This window comes from Hoplias malabaricus, chromosome 8 (assembly GCF_029633855.1).
Source record: "Hoplias malabaricus isolate fHopMal1 chromosome 8, fHopMal1.hap1, whole genome shotgun sequence".
Classification (NCBI taxonomy): domain Eukaryota; kingdom Metazoa; phylum Chordata; class Actinopteri; order Characiformes; family Erythrinidae; genus Hoplias; species Hoplias malabaricus.
This window is the reverse complement of record NC_089807.1, coordinates 13,896,634-13,923,413: the sequence shown is the minus strand read 5'-3', so window position 1 is coordinate 13,923,413 and position 26,780 is coordinate 13,896,634. Positions and strand designations below refer to the sequence as shown.

The following is a 26,780-nucleotide window of genomic DNA, read 5'->3' as shown; positions in this document are numbered from 1 at the left end:
TTGCTTTTCCAGCGGAAGCCCTTCGTAACCGATACCAGACACACACACACACACACACACACACACACACAGTAGAAGATCCTACACTAGCTGCTCAAGCAAATCAGTGTTATCTCATTTAGTATCATATGTTATACAAGAGTGCTCCAGCACTGCCATTAAATGAGACGATGCATTATTCAGGAACATGGCCATTAGTTGCAGTGCAGCAGTACTCACGCAGCAGCAGGCTGTGACTGTGATCTGGATGGTGTTTCTCCCTGGCTGACACACGTGTTTTAGGTGCAGGGGTTTGTGGGAGGTCTTGTTGTCTCCCCTCTCGATGGTCAGTGGGGTGGCATTGACGCTGACCTGAACAGACGCTGGCCAGTTTGTGTTCATCTGCCGATCCTCATGGTGGTAGCACTTAAACTGAAGCTCCAGGTCAGACCTGACGCAAACAATCGATTAACTGCTTAACACCAAGTCACTCGTTTCATGCTTAAATTGTTAAATGGACAACAGTGCACTGAGTTGAATGTTCATAGTTACAATGGTGATGAACAATGCATTGTCCGCATTACAGGAGTTTTAATGTCCTAACTAATAGTCCTGAAGAGAATTTTCATCTTTTTTTATGCTTTTTCATTTATCAAACCCCTAACAGTCAGATATGCCCCCCCTGAAAAAACATCACATATTTTCAGATAAAGCTAATGAACCAGATTAAAAAAAACAGGCCCATATCTCAGAAGTTTAGTATAAAAAATACGCCACACAATATGAAAGTGAGTATATATATTCAGCTCATTTTTCAAGGGTTATCACTCTTTCCCCCAATAGTCAACACTGGGTTTCATATGAGCCTATGTTCCCCTCACATACAGTACGTGAGCTGAAAATACAGAACATATTTAATATTTACAGGTGTTTATTACACATCCCACACAAAGGCAACATTTCGAAAGATAATCTGCTTGAAATAAGGACACCTTTTGCCATTGTTAAGAAGAGCCTCAAAGCTGTCCTTATTATTATGTAACACCCTTTACTCACTTTCCTGAAATTGTCTCCCTTGTTTGAAAAAGCATGTTTCACTTTAATAATGATTTGTTGCCTGGAGCGATGAGTGTTAAAGCCACAAGAGAACAAAAAGCACTGGATTTGGCATTATTTTGATGATTAAATCCAAATATAATGAGCCATTATTGTGTTAAGTAAATTTAAATATCAAAAAATAAAACAAGCCTGACTGTATCCAACACATTTTTAGCACATCCAACACAGCCATTACATAACTTAAAATGAGCAGTGTTGCAGAATCCCTGACGTAGTATGAACTACAACACACACCTCCACATGAGGGTCTGGTGGACGGAGGGACGCAGATGGAAGACATGGTTGCTGACAGCCAGATTGTGTTCCAGTCTGAAGGGCTCCAGCACCACTCCGTCTCGCACGGGGAAGGTGAGCCGCAGCTCTTCGTTGGGGTTGGCTAAAACCAGCACAAATCATTAAGTCACACATACACATAATGTGTCAACAGGGGAGTCTAAGCTTGTACTTTTAAACAAGCGTAAACAGCTGGAATGCCAAGGATTATGTCTTTGGAGTCACAGGGTTTTCCACTGAAATGATGATACTGTGACTGAGTATTTACTAAATACACAAGCAGCAGGACTAAAACAATTTGTGGTCTTATTTCTGTGGCACTCACTTGGTGGAGGAGGCAGGGATGTCATGTTTGGTTTCATGTCAGGCGGGAACGGAGGCTTGACGTCCTGGTTGGGTGAGAGATATGGAGGAATACTGCTTCCAGGAGTCATTGGAGGTGTTGGGTTCCCGGGAACAGGTGAATGAGGGTAGTTCACAACTTGCCGAGGAGGCTATTAGAAAAACAGATAAAACCCAAAACATCCAATCAATGCATATTGATACTGAGGTATCAATAAACCAAAACAACATAAAATTAAAAAAACAGAGGTAGAAGAGACAGGCTTACCCCATTGCCTTGACTGTAGGCATAACCTCCACCAGAGAAATTGTTATTCTGACCGTTAAATGGCTCCTGCTGTAGACCAAATAATAACATGTTCAGGTGCGAAATCAAAATTATGATGGTAACTCTATTACGTGTCCAGTACTACCATGTTTACCTTATAGTACTGGCCCATGGCCACCCCTGAAGGTGGGTACTGGCCAGTGCCCTGCTGGCCTGGCATTCTCTGACCAGGGTAATTGGGTGAGGGCAGTGCTCTGGAGGCATTAGGGTTGGGGTACTGCCCTTGCTGGTTAGGAAACTGGCCATTAGGTCCAAACTGCTGGCCCCCATAGTTGGGCTGAAGAGAGAATTTATACCCATCATTGCATTACATTAATAAAAACACTAAAACAGCAATTTAATGGAAGCTGATAGAAATGTTTGTTACCAACATCATGTACAGTACAACTGTTTACACAGACATAAAACTATACGTCTCATTGTTACAAATAGTAGTAGCTCTTTAATAGCATGACATTTGTCATGACCAAGTTTGAGAAATGAAATAAGCTTCATCACATTCCGCTACCATTCTCACCTCTCCAGGATAGGGCCTCTTGGTGCCCTGCATGGGCATGGACTGGGGCCTAGGGCCGGGATAGCCTTGCTGGGGCATCCTTTGCCCATGACTTGCAAAGGGTCCCATCCCTGGAGCTCGAGGCTGGTTCATACCCATTGGTGGTCCGCTCATGTTGGAGCTATTTATGCCAGCTCCCAAACCGGCTGGGTTCATCCCTCCTCCCATGGCAGGAGGGCCCCGGGGTCCAGGCTGGTTCATGAACTGGCTGTTATAACCTTGCGCGGGTCCCATCTGAAACGAGGAGCACATCTGGAGAAAAGAGCGAAATGAGATTAGTGGATAATTGAACTGATAGATTAGCAGCTCTGTTTCAGTCTGGCTTCGTGCCAATAGATGGGCTGCATGGACATTACCCACCTGGCCGTACTGGTTCATGTCCTTGTTGGTCTCCTGCAGGGCAGCTACCGTGGCTGTGGCTGTGGCTGTTGCCGTTGCGGCAGCTGCAGCAACAGCGGCGGCGGCAGCGGCAGCAGCAGGCTGGGTAAAGTCCGACGGTGGCCGGGTGTGAGGGGGCATGCCTATACCACCTGGAGCATTTGGACCACCCGGGTAGCTGCAAATAAAAACAAAATACCAGCTTAACTCAACTTACTGGCAAACAACTAAAATACAGTCAATAATCACAATATTTGAATGCCTTCCTTTTAGATAAAAAACATAATAATAATTATAATGTACTGATCACTGTCTCTGTATTAGATCTCTAGATACTACCTTCTTGATCATTAAACTCTCTCTGTCTGCTTGGCACTATGTGAAGGTGATATCATCTCTTTTGAGAAAACTCCTGGAAGTCTTAGATCCCTGAGCTAAGTGTTGGCTTGGCATCATAATCAAATATCAAATATCACTAATGGAGGACTCACTGCCCAAGTTTATTGAATTTCTCAGGGAATCGAGCAAGGAAAGTCTCCTCTCTCTAGACAGTATCTTCCCATCAGAGTGTCTGGAACTGCTAGGCTGATTTGTCAATGCTAGGGCTTTGAACATTCACCTCCCACTGAAGCCTCCAGCTCCAGGGTGTCCAGCTCGTCCGTACATGCCCTGCTGCATGTAGGCCTGGTTGGAGCCTCCTTTGGCTGAGAACTGTTGCTGTTGGCCAGGGAACTGAGGAGAGTTGATCCCTGGGTTGCTGGCCGATATGCCCGTCCCTATTCCATTGCCCCCAGGGTTCATGGGGTTGTTGGTGTTGGCCATAGGGTTACCCAATACCTAAATCAAAATAACAGGATTACAAAACCTTCAGCTGTCATTTAGCTGTTACTAAATGTGAAACACAGGTCTTGAAATTGGAGTATTTAGAATATTAGCACAAGTACTATTTGCTTCCATGTCTCACCTGGCTTTGAGATGTGTTGGTAACCCCCCACACCGTCGTGACCACCGATAACGAGCCTGGGGCCTGGTTGGTGTTCTGCTGCCACGGAACGGAGTCATATGGAAAGGGCCCATCACTGAAAATCAAACAGCAGCATCAGATCAGTCAGCTGACATACAAACTCCTCATACTGTATCTAGGATCAGAAAGTTCAAATGTCTGCTTTGTACACTGGAGCCTAAAGCACTGAGGGGCAGCTTCAGGGAGGTTTACTGCCTTGTGGAAGAATTCTCTGCTGAATGGAGGACATTGTTTTCCATGGAATCGAAGCTGCTGGATTCGCCAGGGAGACTTTCTCTGGCAACCAATCACAGCTCAGGCATGGGATCCGAGCACAGAATGTTCTATTAAACATAACTTCATTGAGCTCGTGCTTCTCCTCTGCTTGGACACCCTAGAGGCCCTTTCTCTGGCACTCTGTCAACAAGCAACTCCACAGGCCCAAATCCTTTAGTGACTTATTTAGAGCAAAGTTTAAATGAAAATGAAGCATCACTGAAATGTTTTCCTTCCATGCCTTGGAGTCTTGAGATTGTTAGATGACTTTGATAGCCAACGGTGATTTAATGTTTACACAGCACAGATCACAAAACCTTGACTGCTGGTGTCTTGGAAAAGACTGAGTACAAGCTATTGGTGGTAACAGTGGGAGCCAAGTAAATGAGCAGTCTTTAAGTACAGTTCAAGTGCTCTGTATTTAAAAGGACGTCTCATTTCGAACAGGAGTACAACACACTGCAAGAATAGCTTTAAGCTTAGTGTCCTTGTTCCGAAGCCGAAGCTCTAGGGGCAACAGGTTCAGAGCAGTGGTTGTCACAGTGCTTGGAGCAAGTCCAGAGAGAGGCAGGCTAGCCGTCTGCAGAACTGGGCTTTTGTCTGGCCAGTGTGCACTGACCTGTGGGAGAGTGAGGGCTTCATGGAGTTCATGGGCGGCTGCATGGGCACTTTGCCCTGGGGCTCGCTCTGCCGACTCTTCTGGTGCCGCAGGAGAAGTAGTCGACCCAGCTCCTCACACCAGGATGACAGCAAAGCTACAGAGAGAAGGAAAGAGAAAGACTGGCATTAATCTACAGAACCAAGATTTATAAACTTAGCTGAAAATCTCTTTTCTTCATCTGTATAATCTGTGCTAATAATATATGTTCAATTTATGTTTTAACGGATCTATTGTGGAATTGTGATCAACAATATATTTAACGACTATAGCCTGGATATTGTCTATTTTAAGGAACATTGACCAACAGCATTTTGCATTATAATTAACTATAATTATTCAGGCTGCATGTGCAATGCAGTTCCAGATTCTTTAAGATGTGATTAGAGCATTGCTTTTTCATGTCAAAATACTGTGACAAATACATTGTGTATAGGCAAAGTGTCTTTAAGGATAATAACATTATATTTTTGCCCCATTGTCAACCACTTATTCCCAGAACTAATAAAGACACTTTTCCCACACACAGCTCACAACCTGCATTTTCAAATTTTCAAATATAAGACTGTAACATGAAACAAGTACAGCCATGTCTGGAAAGGTGATGAAAATAAATCAGCTGGAACACAATCTAGAGAGACATGAATCCTTCACTGACAACAAAAAAAAAAAAAAAAAAAAAAAAAAAAAAAAAAAACACGCTTTAGCAGTTTTGAACCTTGACCACCGGAGGGCAGTGCAGTCCTGTGTTTTCCCGAGCACTTAGGGCCATGTCAGCATGCCTCTCTCAGGATCATATGCTTTTCATCTGCAGTGCATAGTAAGCAGTGATCCTACTACAAAAGACTGCTCTTTCCTTCACATGGTGGGAGGATGAAAAGGCAGATAGGGAGAGAGGGGGGTGAGAGAGAGAGAGGGAGAGAGAGTGAGAGGGGAGATGAGAATCAGAGCTGAAGATGGTGAATCATGCAAGCGACGAGCTATGGCAGCACTTCACTGCTTTTGGGAGATGGGGAGTAAAGTCTTTTGCTATAGTGATGGAGTGGATTGAGAAAGGCAGGTGTTGGCACACAGTCAAATCTGCCAGTGCTGCAGCTAACCTACACTTCCATAGCTCAGTCTCCTAGGGCTCTAGAGTGGTCTCTGGACCCTCTGTGAGTAGTCTTTCATACACACTCTATCACACACACACACACCTGTGTGTGTGTGATGAAGAGGAGAATGAGAAAATGTAGATATGTTCTCTTCATGACGGTACCACACAGACAGAGCATGAACAAAAGGCATGAAGTGCATTGCTGGTGCAGTCTTTCTCCACCATCAAATAGATTCTGCAAAGGGACCCCATAAAATATTCCCTTTAATCCAAAATGGGTTCATCCTCTGGAACAATACCCCTCTTTCTTCCCCGAGACCCCTCAACGGAGACGTCAGACAGAGAATAAAAAATGCCCTGTGCGCTTATTTCAACACAGGGGGTGGTGTTAAAGAGTCTTTTTCTCCTTGTCTGGGGAGACTGCAGCTCCAACGTTAGTGGCTGAGTGTGCTCTCTCTCTCTCTCTCCCTCTCTGAGACAGACGTCTGCCTTGGCTCTTTCCTCCCTGTATCGATCAGCCAGTAATGACTAATAAGACTGCTCAGCTGTCTCCAGTGCCCTTAATGCTAGGAGAATGTAAACGAGCAAATACGCGTCTGACAGACAGAGAGGATCACGCACGCAGAGCACATTTTCACCTCCATCTCAGCTTTATCATGCACACTGCTTTCCATCTGACCTTCCTATAAACAGTCTAAAGGATTCCTGCTTTCTTTTTCCAGATTTCTTTTAATATTCATACAAACGGTGTCAAGTGCTAGACATTAAAGCACATGGCAGACAAATACACACAGACACATGCCAAAGTGCCAGAATATTAAAATGACTTCCCTGTTTCTACACAAGAGTATTAACAGTACAGGTGAACTCTGCCATTCTACAATTACAGACTGCAGTCACACTGTTGTTGAATGGTCAGGATTCACTCACATCCCCTAGAGAGCAGTTGTCATGTAAGTGGTGGGTCAGTCTCAGCCCTGCAGTGACACGGACAAAGCCGTGGGGTGTAAGCAGGTGTTGTCCGAATTAGAAACAGCAGTGCTGATTGAGATTTTAAACACCTCAGTGTCACTGCTGGACTGAGAACAGTCCCTAAACCAAAAATATCCAAGCAACAGCGTCCTGTAGGCAGTGTCCACAAGCACGGTAAACACTGATAAAGCACAAAATAATAGATGAGCTATTACCTCTACTGGCTTTAAATTCAGAAGGTGAAACAACAAGTTGAGCACATGAGCAACAGATGAACTGTAGTCTGCAATTGTAGAAGTGGAGTGAATAACATGTACAAAGAATGTAGAACCAAGGAGATATACACACACACACACACACACACACACAGAGAATAATTGTAAGTGTTAAAATATTTAAAAAATGTAAAATATTAAAATTAAGATCAATTTATTATTCAATATGTTTTCTATTTAAAAGATGGTGATAAAATATGGTCAAGAAATTACTATAAACTATAAATCGCAGTATATTATTAGGTATTTAATAATTTCCGGACCCCCCCCCCCCACACCCCACATACACACAGTAGTGATGTGTCGGTCGCGAACGAACCGGTTCAAGGAGCCGGCTCTTGTAAGTGAACGACGAGAGCCGGTTCCCATCTAAGACCGAGCCATTTTTTCTAAGGCTTGTCATTCAACCAATCAGAGAACACCAAGCAAGCTCCAACCTTCCAACCCTTCAACCTGAGACACTTGGTTTTCCTGAATCCCAATCGGCCTTCCAAAAAATAGTTGAAGAAAATGTTAAATCAGTTAAATGTTTGTTGACAGTTGTGGTTGTTTTAATCACTACCGTTGAATGAGTATTTGTTTATTTTATTACCCAGAAATGGATGATTATTTAATTTAATAAGCTATTTTGTAATACCTACCTTTTGGGTTCCATTGGCTATACTTCAGAGTTTACAAGTGATTTTTTTTATTAAGGTGTTTAAATAAAAATCCAGTTATTTATACAATTGAATGTGTGAGTGCAATCAGTGAGTTATTACAAGACAGACATAAAAACAATTGGCCATTCCAACTCTATGTATTATTTTTAATATTGAACAATAATATTGTTTCCATACAGTCATGTAAAACGTAGGTAATATTGTTCTGTTCCAGTGGAAATAAGTCTTAAAACAAAGAGCCATTTAGGAGCCAAAAGAGCCAGCTCCCCAAAAAGAGCCGAAATTCCCATCACTAATACACAGCAGTAGATAATATTTTCTGGTTCTGTGTTTATACAGTTTCGGTGTATATACAGTGTTTAAGACACGACTGAATAAAAGTCTTTTCAAAAGTCGGAACATGGCCTTTGTTCATTAAATTCATGCTACCCGTTTCACTAATAAGGGCTGATTCACTCTCTCCAGGTCCAGACATACAATCACAGTGAGAGCGTGTTCGTGTACACATATCAAAGGGCTCTGTTTGAAAGGGAGCACTGCTTTCCACACGACAGGCGTGAAAGCCATCCCAGCAGGTTTGGAGCGAGAGGCTGGAATCACCCACCTACTTAAATGAGAATTATTCCACCCTGCCATTACAGAGAGCTTATCTCCCTGCTAAATCACCACCTCTGCATGCTGGCAACTGCTATTTTCTCACAAAAGACCAACTTAGAACTCATATGACAGGTTACAGCCAGCCACTGCCTGCCAATTCCCCTCTGTACACCCCCCCCCCACCACCACCTCCACCTAGTGTGCCTCCTACACCTAACAAAGAGCAAGAGTACTCCTGCCTGCAATCGAGCCTCTACATTCACTCAAAATCAGCCCACACTTAAGTTAATCAGCCCAACACCTCCTATCAAGTAGCAACAACACCCTGTCCTATTCAAAAGCTTCTATTTTTTCTACCAAACATTAACTTCTCCCCCTACAACACCTCCAGGGTGATTCTGTATTGTGTTAGTTTGGTATCATTCTCTCCATCCGGTAATTCTGCATTAACCATAGCTCTCACAAAACAAGCTTGTTTATGTCTCTATTTCCACTCATCTGGTGCTGCTTTTCTCCTCTCTCTCTTTGCCATAGTCACCTGCTCCAGTGAGAGCTGTGGGTTGTGTGTTGATGAGCTGGCAGTGGGCAACATGGCTCTGTGGTAGAGTGAGTATGGCACTCTTTGTTGGCTCTGTGGCAGCATGCAGAGGAGTGCTGGCTTTATTGTGGTTTGTGCTGTGTTACAATAAGCAGTACAGCACAGTGTACTAGTAAAAATGAAGCAGGCAAAACAAGTGAGCAATATCAAAATATTTTGTCACAGACATGTGCAAGCTTTATTGTGGTGTGCTGTGATCATTGGCTGCATGTGCTGCATTACAGCAGGGAGCATTGCGCTGTGGGTTCAAGTCGTTTAGCAGTTGTAAAGCAGTTGAAGTTAGTAGCTACTAGAAGTGGACAATAGAGTATTTCAAAATAGTATATTCCTGTATTTATCCATCCTAGATATCTGTGTCTGATTTCATGTAAATCTGTGTATGGTGCCCTAGTCTCTATAGATATATTGGCACTGGGACTCTATCCTGGCTGGGCTGGCAAAAACGCTGGCAGCAGTGGCAAGGGGCAGGGAGAGCAGACACAGAACAGTGCTCTCACTGAGCCAGGGAAGCACCAGCCAGCCCCTACCAACTCCAGATAATACTGTAGTGGCCATTATGAACTACTGCTATAACAGAGTATTGAATAAGGGCTTTTTACAATGTACATGGTATGTAAAGAAAGAAAACATGCAACCGTTATTATATTCATAGCACACACTTGGCAGAAATTCTCTATTTCGAGTCAGTAATCATTATAAAATAGTATCAGTAAAATTATAGATGAGCATAGATACTAACTGGTATTACAAGGAACTGCAAAAGTATCTGTCATAGCTCATTAAAACATGCTGATAAATTATTTCAGAAGTGAGAATTCTAAACTTTCAAATGGTAGAAGATTGCTTTCATATTTTACTGGTGGTACTGGTACTACTTCTTACAGAAAAAGTTAATCCTAAGCCTACACTGAAACGGCCAACTCTGACTGACCAGAGAGTACATAAAATACAAGTCTAACTGAATTATTATATGATTATATAATTAAAACCCCCATTTCCAGTTCAGACACTGTGCAAAATGTAAATAAAATCAAATGATGTGCAAATAATTTAAACCCTATATATAACAAATACAATATTTCAAATTTTAAAAATGGATCGTATTTGCTCTGTTTGAACTTAATTCTAGCAACACCTTCCAAAAAATACATTTACACAATAACCCCATTTCATCAAAACTGGCATTTTTTATGAGTCTGATGCCATTTTAAAATCTGAACTTTCCATTCAGTAAACGAACAAAATCATCCTGAAAATGTGTACACTGCATTGTGAGAAGTCAGTGAGTTTACATGAATGTCACATTCCATCAGCATTATTATGAAGGTTATCATACTGAAGCTCATCTCACTCTGACTCTTATGAAACATGTCTTGCAGTTGCTGAAGTCGCCAGACCATTCTTTGGTCCAGCAGGACCGGAACAGGTCTTGGTGTGGCTAAATGCGGCTCTCCAGACAACTGGCAGATTGGGCCACAGAGAGGACTCTCACTACTACACTCTGTGTTTTCACTATGCCCAGTTAAGTGGCTCTGCAGTTTGGTTTAGTGGGCTGATGGCTGTCCATCCCTCCTGCTGACCAGTGTAAATCCCCAAATAAGTGAGTCCACAGAGGATCCGATCGGGTCGCCCTGGTTACACAAATCACCTCCAAATCTGGCCAAAGTATGCGTGCCTCCCCATGTTCCACAGGCTGTTCAGCCCACCCTTGCCAGTGCCCAGCCCCAGCCCCTGCTTTCCCTCTTTTTTTTTTTTACTGCCCTTTGCTGCCTCGTTATGAGCTTTTTAATTATGATGCAGCCTTTCCATCCGTAATAAAACAGAGATTGCAACAAATAGATGTTGGTGTAATGGAGAGAGGCCAAAACGAACAAAGCCATCAAAGTAGAGGACTCCACTTGACTCTATAATCATAGCCTGGCTGTATCAGATAGCAGACTTCACCCTGGCCCAAGCACCCGTCCCACCGTGCCAAACCCAGCACAGCGTCTTCTCCCTGCACACTACTTATTCATCAAATGTATTACGGGTCTGCATGTGAGGAGGCAGGCTGTGAGAAACAGGACTGGTTTATGAAAAGGTGTTTAAGAATTATAAAGTGGTGCTGCCTTCACTAGATAACATCCAGCTGTTCCATCACAAGCTAAAACAGGTCTACCTCTATGTTACTTATTTAACCACAGACATATTCTTGATGCCTTGACTAAAACTCCCCATTCCAAAGAGCCCATATATTTACATACAGCCATGTATTTCGCCTATAACAGTTTAGCCCTGGGCCCTGAACTCAAAGTTCAGACAGCAGTAAAGTGCAGTCAATCAGACAACGGTATTTTACATTCATCAGGATTAAAGGTGTAAAAATAAAAAAGTAAAGCTCAATGTAAAAAAATCAGCCAAACTCACAAGGAAAGAGCGTGACTGATTCAGGTTTATAAAGCTCCAAAGTGGACCTCAGGGGAAGAGTAAAACAGAAAATAATTTTGATTTCAATATTGTCCCTATAACATTCAATGGGACCTATGAAAAAAAAAGTGCACATAAATTTGCAGATCCGCCTAACGATGCACAGATTGTGAGATCAGACCACCCAGTCAGCTTTTGTGCAGTCTGCCTAGGTCTGAAAACATGGAATAGGATAAGTTGCAGAGTACAGATACATTGGGATTGTCGTGCCCCCTCGTCTGAGCCTCTCCAATCACAGCGCTGAATCCATCCATGTGGGGGTGCGACAGTGTAACAGGTTAAACTGTGTAAAACACGTGAACAGGGTGCAGATATAAAAGAGTACTGATTAAACATGGCGAAACTAAAATGGAGGAGAAAGAGAGTTCATTAATTATAAATTATTAATATTTAGCTTTTAAACGTCTAAAAATATCAAGAAGCTCAATTAACAGGAAAAGAGTATAAAAGTGTGTATAATCCATGTGTAGGTTTCAATTTCTAAGTCACTTAATTTATTTTCTAATATTACTATTGCAGAGTGGACTCAAATTAGAATTTCCGATAATACTCCACCAAAGTACCTTCACTCTCCCTCAAGCCCTCCATTCTGCATGGCCAGGGCCCTGCTGATTGCTCAGCTGGATGAATGTCAAATCTCTGAATGTTAAATTCAGCTCCTCATTTCTGCATGACCACACTGAGCATAGCACCATCTCCAATACTGCTCAACACTAGCCCCTAAGCCATGTGTTCTGCTAGTGGATTAGAACCAGGCCATACATTTAATAATAAAATAATTATGGTGTTGCCGTATAATAACAGCTTCTGTTACTGGGGTGTTGTTTTCACCCAGCTGTGATCAGAGTAATGATATACGAGGCAGCTGATATTCTGCAGTGCATAAGTGCCGCACTTGACTTTAGTGTGTGTGAATAAGGCAGCAGATGATGTGTCTTAACAATGAGACTTCAAACCATTTTGTGTACAGTGTAAATATATCGTGTGTGTGTGTCTACTACTGGAAAAGTTACTCCAAATTCCTTTATTCTAAATACCTCAATCTGTTAATGGAGGTCTTTCCCAGGCAGTGTAATCTGCTTAAGAGAACTCCCCAGCACAATACTAAGAGAAGGAGATTTTGCTGAAGATTTGTATGCTCAGTAATACCAGACCACATGGACCAGTGCAAATCTTGTAGACGCCAGTGGTTGTGAATTTAACAAAATGCTGGTTTGGCCAAATGAATTACTGTCTTGAAAGAAGATGTATTATAAAATTATGATGATATGTCTTCTCAAATTATGACTTACTCTTTGACTGTGCCTGACCATCCTTTGCTGTTCATTTTGGTCACAAAGCTGATCTATAATCATACAATATTGAAATAACTCAATAATAAAGGCCACTTGCATTTATTTAATCATAGGTTAGTGCTGGTTTTATAGCATGGATTTTGACTATTTAACCACATTGTAGGTATCACGTTGGTGAATATCTGAATTTATGTCAGATATTTATCTCTAATAAATAATAGATAATATTAGATCTCATCTGTGATATTACACTGAAACTTGAGGTTACAGTTTTTACTGAAATGTACAGTGCACACTCTTGTCCCTACGCTTTCTTTTCTTTTCTTTTCTTTTCTTCTGATGTCAGAAATAACACTGTATTTACATCTATTCACCTACTCACCTGTCAGCAACAGGTAAAGCAATGTCACTTTTAAATGTGTAAAATTTCCATATTGGCCATGCTTTTATTTTGAATATATTTTTCCAGAGTATGTTCTTGTGCTGCATGCAACCGTTTCAGTCACCAACTTTGATTTTAATATAATAGCTATAATAACTGGCCACAGGGGTTGTGACATGTTTGAACACTGATTTTGGGAGCATTAACAAGCTTGCCTCATAAACCTTCAATTGTTTTCTCACTGAGCAGATCACTGCTTTGGCAACTCAATGAAAATAATGCAGACTCATTTAATGTGGCACTGTTGTGGGCCAGATCAAAAAGAGTAAACACCCTGTGTGAAACCACTGTTCCAGTGCGAGTAGTGGATGGTATGAGTGTGTGGAGTGATGGTATAGAGGTAGTGGTTGTGTGGCTGTGGTGTGACGCTGTGTGGAAGTGAGTAGCAGGAGTGTGCTCCCAGCAGCACTCTGCTATTAACTAATGACACAGTGTGGGTCTTGCCTTACAAGGAAAGCCTATATACTAATTAAGTGCAGGACTGATCCTGAGCGCCGGCTGCATGCATGCAGCGGGAACTATTAACCCCAGCAGAGGCTACTGGGGCACTCAATGACCTCCTCTATGACCACTGATGTAACTGCTCAGGACAGCTCTCTCGAGCATTGGGCAGCACACACACACACATGCACATAACACACACTCTGGGGGTTGGGTGTGTTAATGCCTTCTGGCTACTCCAAGGTAATTCTTTTAAGCCCTGACATGAATGTACCTCAAAATGGACCAGCCACCCCAGAGCCCAGATCTCCACATCACTAACTGCTCATTGTGAGAAACAGAAAACTCAACCAACTTCTAAATATGAAAGTATGTGTTAATAAAAGCAAAAAATATATATATTTCTGCACATTTCTTTAAAAAACTGAAAGCAATTTCTTGCAAAGGAAGGAGGCTGTCAAGGACACTAGAGTGGACAGCAAGAATCAACAACAAAAAAAAGAATTTAGATGCTGAGGGTTATGTGTAATTTATTTGTAAACTTAATGTTTTCAGGACTGTTTTTTAACCCTGAAAAATAAACAGTACATCCCGAATGGCCACTCTGATTAGAAAATATGCTTGCACTCTACAATAACAGACTCTGATTTCTTAAGCAGAGGGGGCATATTACTAACATGCTTTATGATCATTGTACATCCATACAATGTAATTTGACCCTTGCCTTTAACCCATTTGTGGCAGTGAACAAATACACATTTACAGTAGTGATTAAGGACAGAGAACACACATAACGGAGCAGCAGGCAGCAATCCCAGGGAGGGAGGTATTTTGGGGGTTAGGCACCTTGTTCATGGACATTTCATGGATGTTCCTACAGGTTTTGGGGATGAAACTGGCAACCTTCCGGTAACAAGCCTGCTCCTCTAACCATTAGACCACGGTTGCCCCAAATTCAATATTAGTTACTATCTGAGCTGGATGAGAAAGTACTCTTACTATTATAGTTCTATGGATATAAAATCTAAGTTACTTAGGATAAGCAGACGCACTAGAAAAACCTATGGAGTTGAATATTCAAAAAAAACAAAACAAAACAAAAAACAATCACAATGTGTACAGCATATGATGCATTTGATGTAGAGCATATGACGCTGAAATGGTCATTCCACAATTTTAAATGTTAAAAAACTTTTCTGCTTGAAGCAATATAATTTTCTGTATATATTTTCTATATATTTTGCATTGTATTGTATGTCTTACTGTGTCTGCCTGTAAACAAGACTTGATCTCAGTGGGTAATCCATTAAAAAAATGAAAATGAACAAACACGCACTGGGTGACAACTGCTATTTCACTTTTAATATGAACAAAGTATTATCTTTTTCACTGCCTTTAAAAGGGCACTTCCCTACAGCAGAGCATCACGGATGTGTTATGTTTCTGACAATATCAGCTTGATACTTCTTGAATTGACAAGTAACAGAGCACAGATTGTGTTGCTTCAACAAAAGCAAGTACATAACAGTGAAGTGAATATCTAGGATGAAATAAGATTTATTCACAAAAATGGCATTAACCAGAGCATCACCAACACACAGGCCAGCCCCAGAAGTGACACACACACAGATGGAGGCTTTACTTAAACGTACAGAGTACGATGTAAACAAAATAACATAAAAAAGACAGGCTCTAAGGACTTGTCTGTGGTACTAAGTGAGTGAAGAGTGCCATTGGGGAATATGATCAAAAACATAACAGAGCAGCACATGCTTCTGTGATACAGGTATGGACGCCCATTTAGCAGCCAATGAGCCACACAAACACCTCCACAAGAGAGGAAGCACACTGAAAGCATCTGCGTCACTGTGACTCAGCTCCTGTGACTGCTCACAAATGAATAACAAAATAAATTTAAAAATAAAATAAAATAAACAAACTGAATGAATGTCCAGAGTGACAATGGAGAGAGAGAGAGAGAGAGAGAGAGAGAGAGAGAGAGAGAGAGAGAGAGAGAGAGAGAACTCTCCACTGGATGTGTCACACAAGCCAAATGATGCTAGAACACAGAAGAGTACCTGAGTCACTTTGACATCTCCTGCAGGTGTTGGTTTCTGTAGGGTTCAAATTCAAAATTTTACTCTGGGGGCAAAGCAACGTCAATAAAACAATGACAGCATTAAGAAGAACTCAGTTAACTAATGAATGAATCAGTGACACACAACTACCCTTGAGCACAATGAGGAAGCCCTATGCAAAATAATGAGGAAGTGCTCACTAAGGCCCTCCAAGAGGCACTTAAAAAGGTTACTGAAGATCTGTCATGGAATAAAAGAATACCTTCCACAAATTTGGCAGTTATCAAAATGTATCCAAATTATGAATTCAGTCTCCTAAGTCAATATTCTGTTTCATGTGTTTATGCATATAATGCTGTCTTTACCTGCCACAATTTCATATGAAATGTTTATTTCCTTCATTACTTGCCTTTTTTTGCAATGCTTGACTTCATGAAATGAAACACTTCATGAAACATGTTCAAAACTAAGTAAAACTTCAGAATAATTTGTGTTACTTAAATGCCTGGTAAAATTGAATTCTATTAATTCTTTGTATTAATTGAATCTAATAATTTCAATCCAAGTTTCAGTAGCTAAAAGTTTTAGTTGAAGACGTTTAAGAATGGGCCTGTCACAACAATTACATAATACAGTGCTTCCAATCTGTACACAGACTGCAACTTTTTAACGATTCCTCAGCTTTTACAATTATGTTCACACCACAGTGAACTAGATTACGGCCAATTCACGTAAATAAAAAGCAGAAAAAACATTTACAAAACACCAAAAGTTTCAAATTCCAAACTGTGCTAAAACACCTTAAGTGGCAAGTTGCTTCCTTTACAGGAAATAAGACAGCTAGACGTTTGCTTATGTGTTCTTTGACCTCTTGTAGGATTGTGTTTTAAAACAAATGAACAATTTATAAAGTAAACTGTTTATATGGCAATAAACCACCAACTAAATTTGTAGTGAATGGCAGGCCTAGTTAAGGATAAAGTATTTTTTGGTGCAACATGCAGCATCTACAATGTATACAAGTGTATATGGTATATGTATATAGTGTAATGTATATAATCAAGTCCCTTGATTTTTTTAAAGTACATTCTGAGTTAGTATGAAAGTCTAAATCCTCTTGTGAGTTCTAGAGTCCTAATGGATTCACTAACGCTGCTTAATCAACCAAGAACACCAACATCAACTCCAGCTCTACTTGTGTTAAACATGAACACTCACACAACACTGGACAACTTAGGCCTGCCTTGGCTCTATAAATATCCTGTAAAGCTAAGTGGCCGTGGTGTGTACGATAGGCTTAAAAATGTACTGAATCCCAGTCTATGAGCACAAACTCCAACCAAAGCAGAGACACTGAGCTTAACCACACACCACTTGTGAACCACACATCACTTGTGAATATCCTTATTACAGAAAAATTACACTGCAAACAATATTTAGAGTTCACACACTTTTACTGTGACAAAAGCACCTTCAGTTCTAACTATGCTGGCTATGACTATTGTCCTGCATGCTAAATTATTCATATGAACTACAGAGTGGTTTTCTGCAGCCACAGTCATAAGAGTGCAGTTATGATCATGCTACCTGAGCTACTTTTAATTTTGTAATGGTTTTTAGACTCCTAGCAAACAAACAAGAAGCGATAGACCATCAAACACTGAGAGAAGCTATTAGATATTTTTATGTTTGAGAGTCAGGAGAACATTTCCACTCTATAACAGGTGTTTCTGTTTATCCTTCAACTCTGAGAAGACACCTTAATGAGGTGAGTCAGAAAGGGCGAGAAAACCATGCAGACAGAAATGAAAATCTGGAAATAAAAATAAAAAACAGTTGCTGACATTCTCAAAACAACCCAGCATTACTGAATGTATTCGGTAATACTGGAATCATGTGAATTTGATTAAAGTTCTAATGAACTTTGAAAATGTGGAAAAGTGTCTCTGCAGCTTTCGCTGTAAAAAAAAAAAGCAAGGCTGGTGAATGGAAGCGCTAATAAAGACAAACAGTTCTGTGTAATTTTTGGCTTTTCTGTTTTTTCTCCTGATGCTAATGAATGAATAGCTTCTACCTAACTGCTGCTTTGATGGGAAATTAACTATACATTTTGTACACAATCTCGCTCTATCTCTTTTGTTTTTTGTTGTACATACCATACATAATTGGGGGCACACATGGTCTTAAAGGAAATACGGACAAGGGCAGAGTGACGGAATGGTGCTTTCTCCTCCCTTAGTATCCATGGCTGTAGTGCCCTTGGGCAAAGCTACTAACCCTCAACTGCTCCCAGGTGCTATTGCTAACAGCTCATTAATCCAGGTGTGGGTGACAAAATTCCTCAGTGCTGTGTGTGGCTTCACTCCAAAGCTTGGGTTAAATACAGACTCTGAACTTTCCCAAGGGGATTAATAAAGTAAAAAATTTTCTTCTTCTTCTATATATCTATAAATATGTCTTACTTTACACATAATATGACTTCCCATCTACAGATACTATGTATACATGCATTTTTAAGTTGTGTAACTCTCTGACCTCATGGTAGAATCCAATTATAATAGTTTTTAGGAAAAGATTCACTATATTATAAAATCTAAAAACTTACCTTGGATTGACTAGATTTTTTTGGTCAAATGTTGGTGTGATGCAAACAAAATGTTAACAAAAATATATTGAAAACACATAATACCACAAGAATTATTTTCAATAGAAGCTAAAACAACACGCAAATATTTGTTATGGATACAAAAAAAAAGGCAACAATATGACACTTTTAGGGCTGGGCAATTAATCAAAAATTAATCAAAATCAACATTCAGAACTTCTAATCGACATTATCATGTCTATATCGAATATATCAGTTATTTTTTAACTGTTTTTTTTTTTTGTTATTTCCCCGCTGTGTGTTCATGTACTGTCCCTTTAAAATCACTCTACCAAGCTGTAGTCACGTGATTCTACCCCTATATACCACACGGAAGCAACCTAAACGCAGAGGCAGACGAAGCAACTAGAGCAGCTCGTACCAAAGAAAAACACAGCTGTGGTTTGGACGTTTTGTGTTTTGACTATAATTAATACGACACTGAACAATACGAAGTCAAATGTAAACACTCAGCGACCAAAGCACAATCACACACCAAATACAAACAGAGCTCAAAAAACAAGGGAGGAACAAGCTCCCAGCAACATTAGAAAAAATATCTCACGTTAAATAAAGGAGCATATTTACAGTACAAGCCTTGTCACTGAACTATGAGGGTCAAACATACAAAAACAAAATAACTGTTCATTAATTGTAATCGTGGTAAAATGTACAATTAATCGTGATATTGATTTGCGCTCATTATCGCCCAGCACTTGACACTTTATATATTTATGTCAGTAAGTGATGAAATGGATTAATCATTCATTTGATATCATACAATATACTACACTATTTAATTTGAAAAACGTCAAACGTTTTTCATTCTACACATTAGTGTTAAACCCATAAATGTGGAGACCCCTCTGTATGTCTATATATCCGTACAAAACAAAACAGGCCTGTTTTTTCAGCTTACAGAGATAAGTGTACTTTTCAGTCTTGTACTTCACTACTTCAGTCAGTGCCTTAGACAGGTCAGCGAGTGTGGGAGAGGACTGTGTTTATGTGTTTTCATTCTTTCCCTCTATCTCCCTACTGGAGGCTAGAGTGGGCCTGCTTCAAAGCTGGAGCTAAAAGATCCATCACATCACCCTGTTCCTTTCAAAATGAACACTTCCTCTCAAATAAAGAAGGCACCCACTCATTCTTAAATTCTGAAAGAACCTGCACAAATATAATTTACTCACACCAGCGTGACCTTCATGCCGACACATAAATAAAGCACTCTGTCAGTGCTTCCTTAGCACTGATAGAACAACGAAAGATCTCTGCCGGTTCTAACTAGAATAAGAGCATTGTTAAAGCTCAGACAGGGGAGGGGCTGAAAACTGGACCATGGCCATCACCATGGTAACGGCTGCCCTCTCCCCCTCAACCCTTCTAGCCACAAATCAAACTTTCAGGACAGGACTTGGACAGGTTACACGCCTTCTTATTCAGTTACGCTCAAAGATAGATTCCTAAATGTTTTTAACTGGAACAGAACATTTACATTAAATTAAAAATTTTCTTCACATTCACACATCTCAGTTACAACAACAACTCTTCAAAGAAACATCCACTGAACAAAAGTGGCTCTCCTACAGCACTGTTTTAGAGATTTGGTCATGTTACAAATCTGTAAATTGCTGAATTAGAATGTCGTTTTAAATATTTAAATATATACATCTCAAAAAAACACAGCAACAAACTGATTAAATTACTCCCATCAACTTTTATTTCCATCCATTATTATTATTTTTTAATTTTAAAACTTTTACAACTTCCTGCATTAAACAACTAAAGTGCAAAACTGAGCTGTTTTCATGTTTTATAACATCTACAAAATGTAAATATTACATAAGCCATGTATTCCTATATAAAACTAATGTTTTTTGGACAGAAGTGCTCACAAAGCAATAAACAGCTGTCATACAGTTATATATCAAACTCTAAACTATTAGTGGACACCTTGCTATATGGAAATGAACACACATCCTCTGGCCAGTGTGGCCATGCGGTTGGGCTGTAAGAGGCTTGGGGAGCTGCTCTGTGTGTAATTGTGTGAGCGGCTGGAGCCAGGCTCATGTCAAACTGCTAAAGGACTGGCGAGAGAAAGAGAAAAAATGGCCTCAAGTAGGTCAGCTCTTCTCCTAGAGATAATCAAGCCCATTCGGACCCTCTATCTCTCTCTGTACCACCCCCAACCACCCTCTGTGTGTGAGTGTGTGTGTGTGTTTGTGTGTGTGTAAGCAGGAAGTAGGTCAAATGTAGTCAGCTGTTACAGCTCTATCATGTGCAGCACTGGGGGCTCCAGTCACGCTTTACAACTCTGCTTCCATTAGTTAAAGGCGCAGCAGGGAAGCCCTCCCCAGCCCAACGGAGCCTGATGAGAGGCTACAGTCAACACGTACAGGCAGCAGATACCACCTTACCACACAGCGACACAGGAGGAAAGCTCTCACACACACACACACCCCTCGCTTCACACATTACTGACACACAACAAACAGACTTACCAATGGCTGTGCGTTCCCTCTGCACGTCATCCCATTCTTCACAGTGCACACAGAAACAGGGCTCAAGCGGCTGGAAACTCCAGAGAAACCTTCCAAAGCTATCTAATCTCTCTCTTTCTCTTCTTCTCTCTTTTCCTCAGAGCACCATGACTCTGTTCTCTCTCTCTCTCTCTCTCTCTCTCTCTCTCTCTCTCTCGTCCAACGAGTGCACGATACACATCAATTATTCAGCGGCGGTCTCTGGATTTCCACGGCGAAAGCCAATCACAGATGGAGCTGTGTGCTAATGGGCTCCCGCTGTACCTGCCACTGGCTCCAGAGATGACGACGGCCCACAGGGAATCAGGTTAAGCTCTTCAAAACTTCACACGCACACACACAGACACACACACAGTCCCACACTGTCGGCAGAGTGACCACATGCCTGTAAGCCTTCAGCAGCACAAAAGCCACAACATGTACAGGAAGCTCTCTCTGGTTAAAGGGGTTAAAAGGAAGTGTGTGTGAGGGAGAGAGAGAGAGAGAGAGAGAAAGAAAGAGAATAAAGGGAAGCCTGTCTCACCTTGGATGTATTTGTGCTGTAATTGATGTCACCCCTCTCTCTCTCTCTAGTGATCCATCGCACCTTTTCCTAATGTCCCCATCACACAGAGATGGATGGACGAGCCCACACATTCAGACACACACATACACACTCACACTCACACACACACATATACACACAAACAAACACACACATGCACGATGTGCCACAGCCACTTTGCCAGAAGGGAGGAAAGGGGAAATATGCAGGCGGCTCACATTTCAAACTTGCAGAGGGGGGTGGTGCCTAACGTGGCAGACAGGCTGGTTCTTGGCCCTTGGCCAAAGCATCAGGAGAAGAGGGGGAGGGGTGGAGGGGGATCTCCAACCAACAAGCGCAAATCAATTCAGTCAAAGCCACGTTTCAAACGAGCGATTACTGTTATCAAAGCGAGGGAATCCTGCCCATTGGTGAAGCTAATCGGTGGGCGCTTTACATGGGCTTGTATGACACTAGCTAAATCCATCAAATCACGCTGACTAATTAAGTCCAGGTCTTGTGGTATGAACCAGCTTCAGACAGTGTTGTCTGCATATTGGAGAGGGTGACGTTAATGGGAAAATTGTTAGCGTTTAACGCTAAGTGTCTATCATGACAGCAGGCTGCTTAATGCTGCTAATTACATACATATACAATGTTACATTTTAGAAAACAGACCCCAGGCTGTCAATAGCATGCCCCCATCAATGAATTAATAAATAGCTATTTGGTGGCTGTTGAATTAGCCTTGCCTCGTTTGTTAATTAAAAGCACTGTATCATCAGTAGCTTTAACTCGGCGTGGCTAAGACCTCCATATAATTATCACCGCTATGATTATCACTGTCATCAAACAAGGAATAATTCATTTGTTCAAACAAAGCACAGAGACATACAGTATATTCGAAAGCCTTGAGGCCTACAAGGCTTCCTTCTCTAGTGCTCCCCAGCAAGATTCAAAATGCTGTGACAGGGACCTTCAATATCATGCTCCTGGTGGGTGAAATAATTCAGAGAAAGGAGAGGACATGTCAAGGCTGCAGGCTGCATTAAAGAGGTGAAGAGCTGCTCAAACAGGAACTTGAGCTTCCTCTCACTTACTGACTGCAAAGCAATGGCTCGTAGCAACTCTCCAATAACAAAGTCCCCACTGCTCACACCTCTGTGTGGATGCAGATCACTTGGGAAATTCTTAATAGTCCCTATGAGTTAAATTGCACTTTTTGTTCATGCTAATTCCAAGAGTATTTCAGGTAACGTCATCACATGGTTACACTGAAGCCACAGAATCCTTTGTTTTGGCAAAAGAATGTTTCAGTAGTTACATATAGACTACAACATAGGCACCACACTCTTTTTTAACTGTTGCTGAGCGATTTCATCAGCTGCAGACAAGCACTGGAGAATATGTCAAAACAGTGGCCTGGTTACAGGCGCATCCAATCCTGTTCATTATTTCACACTGCTTCCCTTCCTACCACAGCACAATGACTGCAGGGGTTGATTACATTATTAACTCAAGAGATTCTTCCTTACTAATTACATATCATTAGAGGTAAACCTCGCACAGAGGAAAAAATCTAAAACCCAGGGAGTGTATTTCTCATCTCTGAATAAAGTGTGAGAGCTTGGTTTGTGGCAAGTGTACGTGTTTGCATGTGACACAAAGAGGTCCCTGGGCTTGTATTTGCCTATGTATTTGCACTCCCGGCTGCTCTGTAAACCGCGTGTGTGTACATGACATGTGAATTACGGCCAGGCCCATGAAAGCAATCCTTCACTGCAGACATGGCAGATCACTCGCTCTCTGACGTCCTCCTCCAGCTGGCCTGATTTACAGCCTGCTGACAGAACTCCTATGCGGAGCAGGAACATTCTTCGCATTTGTGCTGGAGGACGCAGTTACACATCACGCTGCTGCAGCCTTGATGCACCGTCCTTCACCCTCATCGCTGCACAAGTAATGTAGCACTAAGAACGATATTTTATTTCCTTAATAACCGCCTCTTTTTAGAAAGAGTTTTTGCTTCTTGAAAACAGATGTGGTTCAGAGTGACAGTTTGATTGTTAGGTGCAAAATCAAATGAACACAATTTTCATTCATACTATCTGGACGGCACACTTAAACACTTTGTTGGTACATAACTTCCTTTAAGCTAACTTCCCTTTAGCTAAACATCTGCTAGGTTCATCTTAACTTCCTAAATTTGGTCATGAATCTAATTCTAACCTTAACCCAAACCCAAAATCTAAATTTAACCTTCAGTCTGGTCTAAACCTAACCCTGGTTCAGATCAAAAATTATTCACAGTTGATTATCAACTGTTTTTCACATATAAAAATAAATTAGACCCAATTAGGGCTGGACAATACTGCCAAAATGTATTTATTTTTCTAAAATTCGATATGAGAAATTCAGATAACAATATAAACAACTTAAAAGCCACAGAAAAACTGCCAAGAACAAACAGGAAACATGCCATCACGTCAAACATAAACCACTTGGCATTGTCAATACTAATATTTTTAAACTAACTTTAAAATTGAGGACAGTGAAGTGGGGAGCACCCTGTAATGAATTATTGTTCAGCCCTGAAGCCAATATTAAATTTACCCCCAAAACACAAACACACACACTAGTGATTAGTGGCAGAGAACATACACAGAGCAGCGGGACATTTTTTTTGTGGGGTTAGATGCCTTGTTTAAAAGGTACCACCCCCTCAGCCGGAGTTAACAAGAAACGGAACCAAAATTATAATCTGTACGCCTAAGTCATCACAACCACATTTTTATGTTTTAAAATAACCAGAAAGAGTCTTTCTGAAGTACTTTCTAATTTTGTACGACATAGAATTTTTAAATATCTAAAAAGATGATAAATATACAACACAAACAGTGGTAGCAGCCATCTGGACACAAATGTAATCCACATTTTGTTCACTTTTATAAATTTAGGGGAAAAAGGCTCAGTGTGAAAGGCTCACAGCTCAGTGAGATGTGGGAGGTATCTCTCAAGAAGACGGCTGAGAGCTGAACATGGCAACTCTCGCCCTTGTAACTGAGGGCAGAGAAAATGAAGAGAAGGCAGATGTTTTTACCCAGCTGCTATGCAGAGTCAGACAGCAGGCTGAATCATATCAATCTCTCTTGGTCTCACTCTCTCTGGAGTTTCTGTAAGCACTCAGCATCCCATTTAGAACAGCAAAGTCCCTCACTAAAGAACTTCTCAACAGTTAATGACTTGTGGACTGGTATCACAGACCTGAAAATGAGGCAACAAGGCAGAATTATTGCAGATGACAAACAAATCAGCAAATCGTGTCAGAATTCTTTCAAGTTACTCATATTACTTGCAGACACTTCCCCAATGACAAGTGTCTCTTTTCTGTCTTCATCCGCTACAACATGAGCTCGACCTGACACACGCCGCTGAGGAAGCGAAGCCGCAGAGAATCCGTTGAGGTTGTGTGGGTGAGGGAGGCGCGACACTTAAAGTACACTTAGAAAAAGAAAACAAAGCATTGCTACATTTCCAGTCACTTCTGACTTGGGCGCGTCATGCCAAAACTAGTCGAAAGGAGACTTAAAAGGCACTTGGCCGGCAGCACACCTTGCAATTAGCCTGTCGAAACATCTCACCAAGAACAATGGCGTGCTATCTGTGTTCTTGCATGCAGGCAAAAACAGGTCTTGTGGAGATGCTTTTTTATGGAAATGTGTAAACAATGGTAGGCCCTTCTGAATAGGGGAGTACAACTGAGAGACACATCCTGCCAGACAAACACATTAGCTGTCACTCTCCATACTAATGTGCTTTCTATTAAATGTCAGCGTGACATGCTCTAAGGGAAGAACAAGCTGTTGATCTAAGACAGCTGACTGCTACCACTGACAACACAACGTTCCAATAAATATAATGATGGCGGCAAGGGAAAAAGGGGGCATTTTATACATGGAAATGCAATCACATGGGCAAATAATTCAATGATCCACTGGTTTGCATTTCAGGGGAATCCAAAACTGTTAAAAAACTGCGATTAAAAAGCCAGTAAGAGAAAGCGATATGGTAGGTGTTCTGCACTCATCCTTACTGCAGTGAAACAGAGACAAAAGAGTGACTGCTGGATGTTAGACAAAACAATTATCTTATTGCCCTGCTGGTGGGGTGCCCAACAAAGCCTGGGTAAGAAGTCTCCCTTCAGCATGTAAGCAGTGTAGCTTAGACTCTCGAGTTTACACACACACACACACACACACAGCAGACAGATAGCTCCTGTAATCACAGATTAATACGGCAGGCTAATCCTACTGACAGAGAGGTCAGTATCACATCCAACCTGTCCCTGACAGACTACTCCTCACCTCCCCACACACACACACCTACCCACACACACGTATGTATATATACATGCACCTGTAGATCAGCTATTGATAGGAAATGGCAGGCTTGTATACTTTGCACTGATAACGTCATTTGCTTTATTAGTCTGTCAGGGAAAAGTGTGCTGTACTGTTTAGGCACCTGCAACGGGCAGAACATGCCACTATAAGAGTGTTAAAATGACATCTGAGAATACCCAAAAAAAGGTGCTAGAAGAACTTACGAGAGTGTCTTACGTTGAGTGACAATCAGGGTATTTTAAGTACAGCAGCTTTACCCTTTTGCTTTCAGAATGACAAAGTGCTGATATACTCAGAAAGATTTCAGAACTACTTTGACAGCCAGGTTTGGATCTCAGTGTGTTTTATCTTCTGTTATAACCCTTAAATCTAGGCTTGTTTTAATCCTGTTAGTGAGTAAAAGGTATTTATTATTTTTAAAATGTTTTGAATGGAGTGTTCATTTAAAACCAGAAGCTCTCACTTTATAGAATAAATGAGAACATGAAACAAACTAGCACTTTCAAATGCTTTATATGAGCCAGAGTTGGTTTCCGTTTAATAACCACGTGTTTTTAGACTGTGGGGGAAAAAAATCGGAGCACCCAGAGAAATACTCACACAGACACAACAACACACCAAACTCACAGACAGTCACCACGGGTGTGATTTAAACCCACAACTTCAACACTGTGTGACAGTGACACTCCCTGGTGTGCAACTCCTATCTTTCTTTTGTTAATTACATTTTAAGATTGCGATACAGATCGTCATAAATACTTAATCAATGAACTGATCGATGATCATGTCTTTGAGCCAAAGTCAGTTGACTGTAATGATGCACTTCTACCAGTAAG

At 41.2% G+C, this 26,780-nt stretch overlaps 1 protein-coding gene across 5 annotated transcripts in view; it reads right to left on the bottom strand.

The window, feature by feature from the left end:
* zmiz1a (zinc finger, MIZ-type containing 1a) overlaps positions 1–26,780 on the bottom strand; it is a 144,420-nt gene that overhangs the window by 8,076 nt on the left and 109,564 nt on the right. For 2 of the 5 annotated variants that reach the window (XM_066678777.1, XM_066678778.1), the window contains exons 7-17: positions 15,835–15,870; positions 4,874–5,009; positions 3,940–4,054; positions 3,595–3,812; positions 2,958–3,153; positions 2,559–2,849; positions 2,136–2,318; positions 1,982–2,050; positions 1,697–1,865; positions 1,333–1,474; positions 220–430 (exon numbers count right to left, since the gene is read on the bottom strand). In XM_066678777.1, coding sequence (XP_066534874.1) covers positions 220–430; positions 1,333–1,474; positions 1,697–1,865; positions 1,982–2,050; positions 2,136–2,318; positions 2,559–2,849; positions 2,958–3,153; positions 3,595–3,812; positions 3,940–4,054; positions 4,874–5,009; positions 15,835–15,870 — 1,766 coding nt within the window. Of the gene's footprint in view, positions 1–219; positions 431–1,332; positions 1,475–1,696; positions 1,866–1,981; positions 2,051–2,135; positions 2,319–2,558; positions 2,850–2,957; positions 3,154–3,594; positions 3,813–3,939; positions 4,055–4,873; positions 5,010–15,834; positions 15,871–24,641; positions 24,922–26,780 lie in introns of those variants that run through there. The other 3 variants (XM_066678779.1, XM_066678780.1, XM_066678781.1) reach the window with 2 other exon arrangements.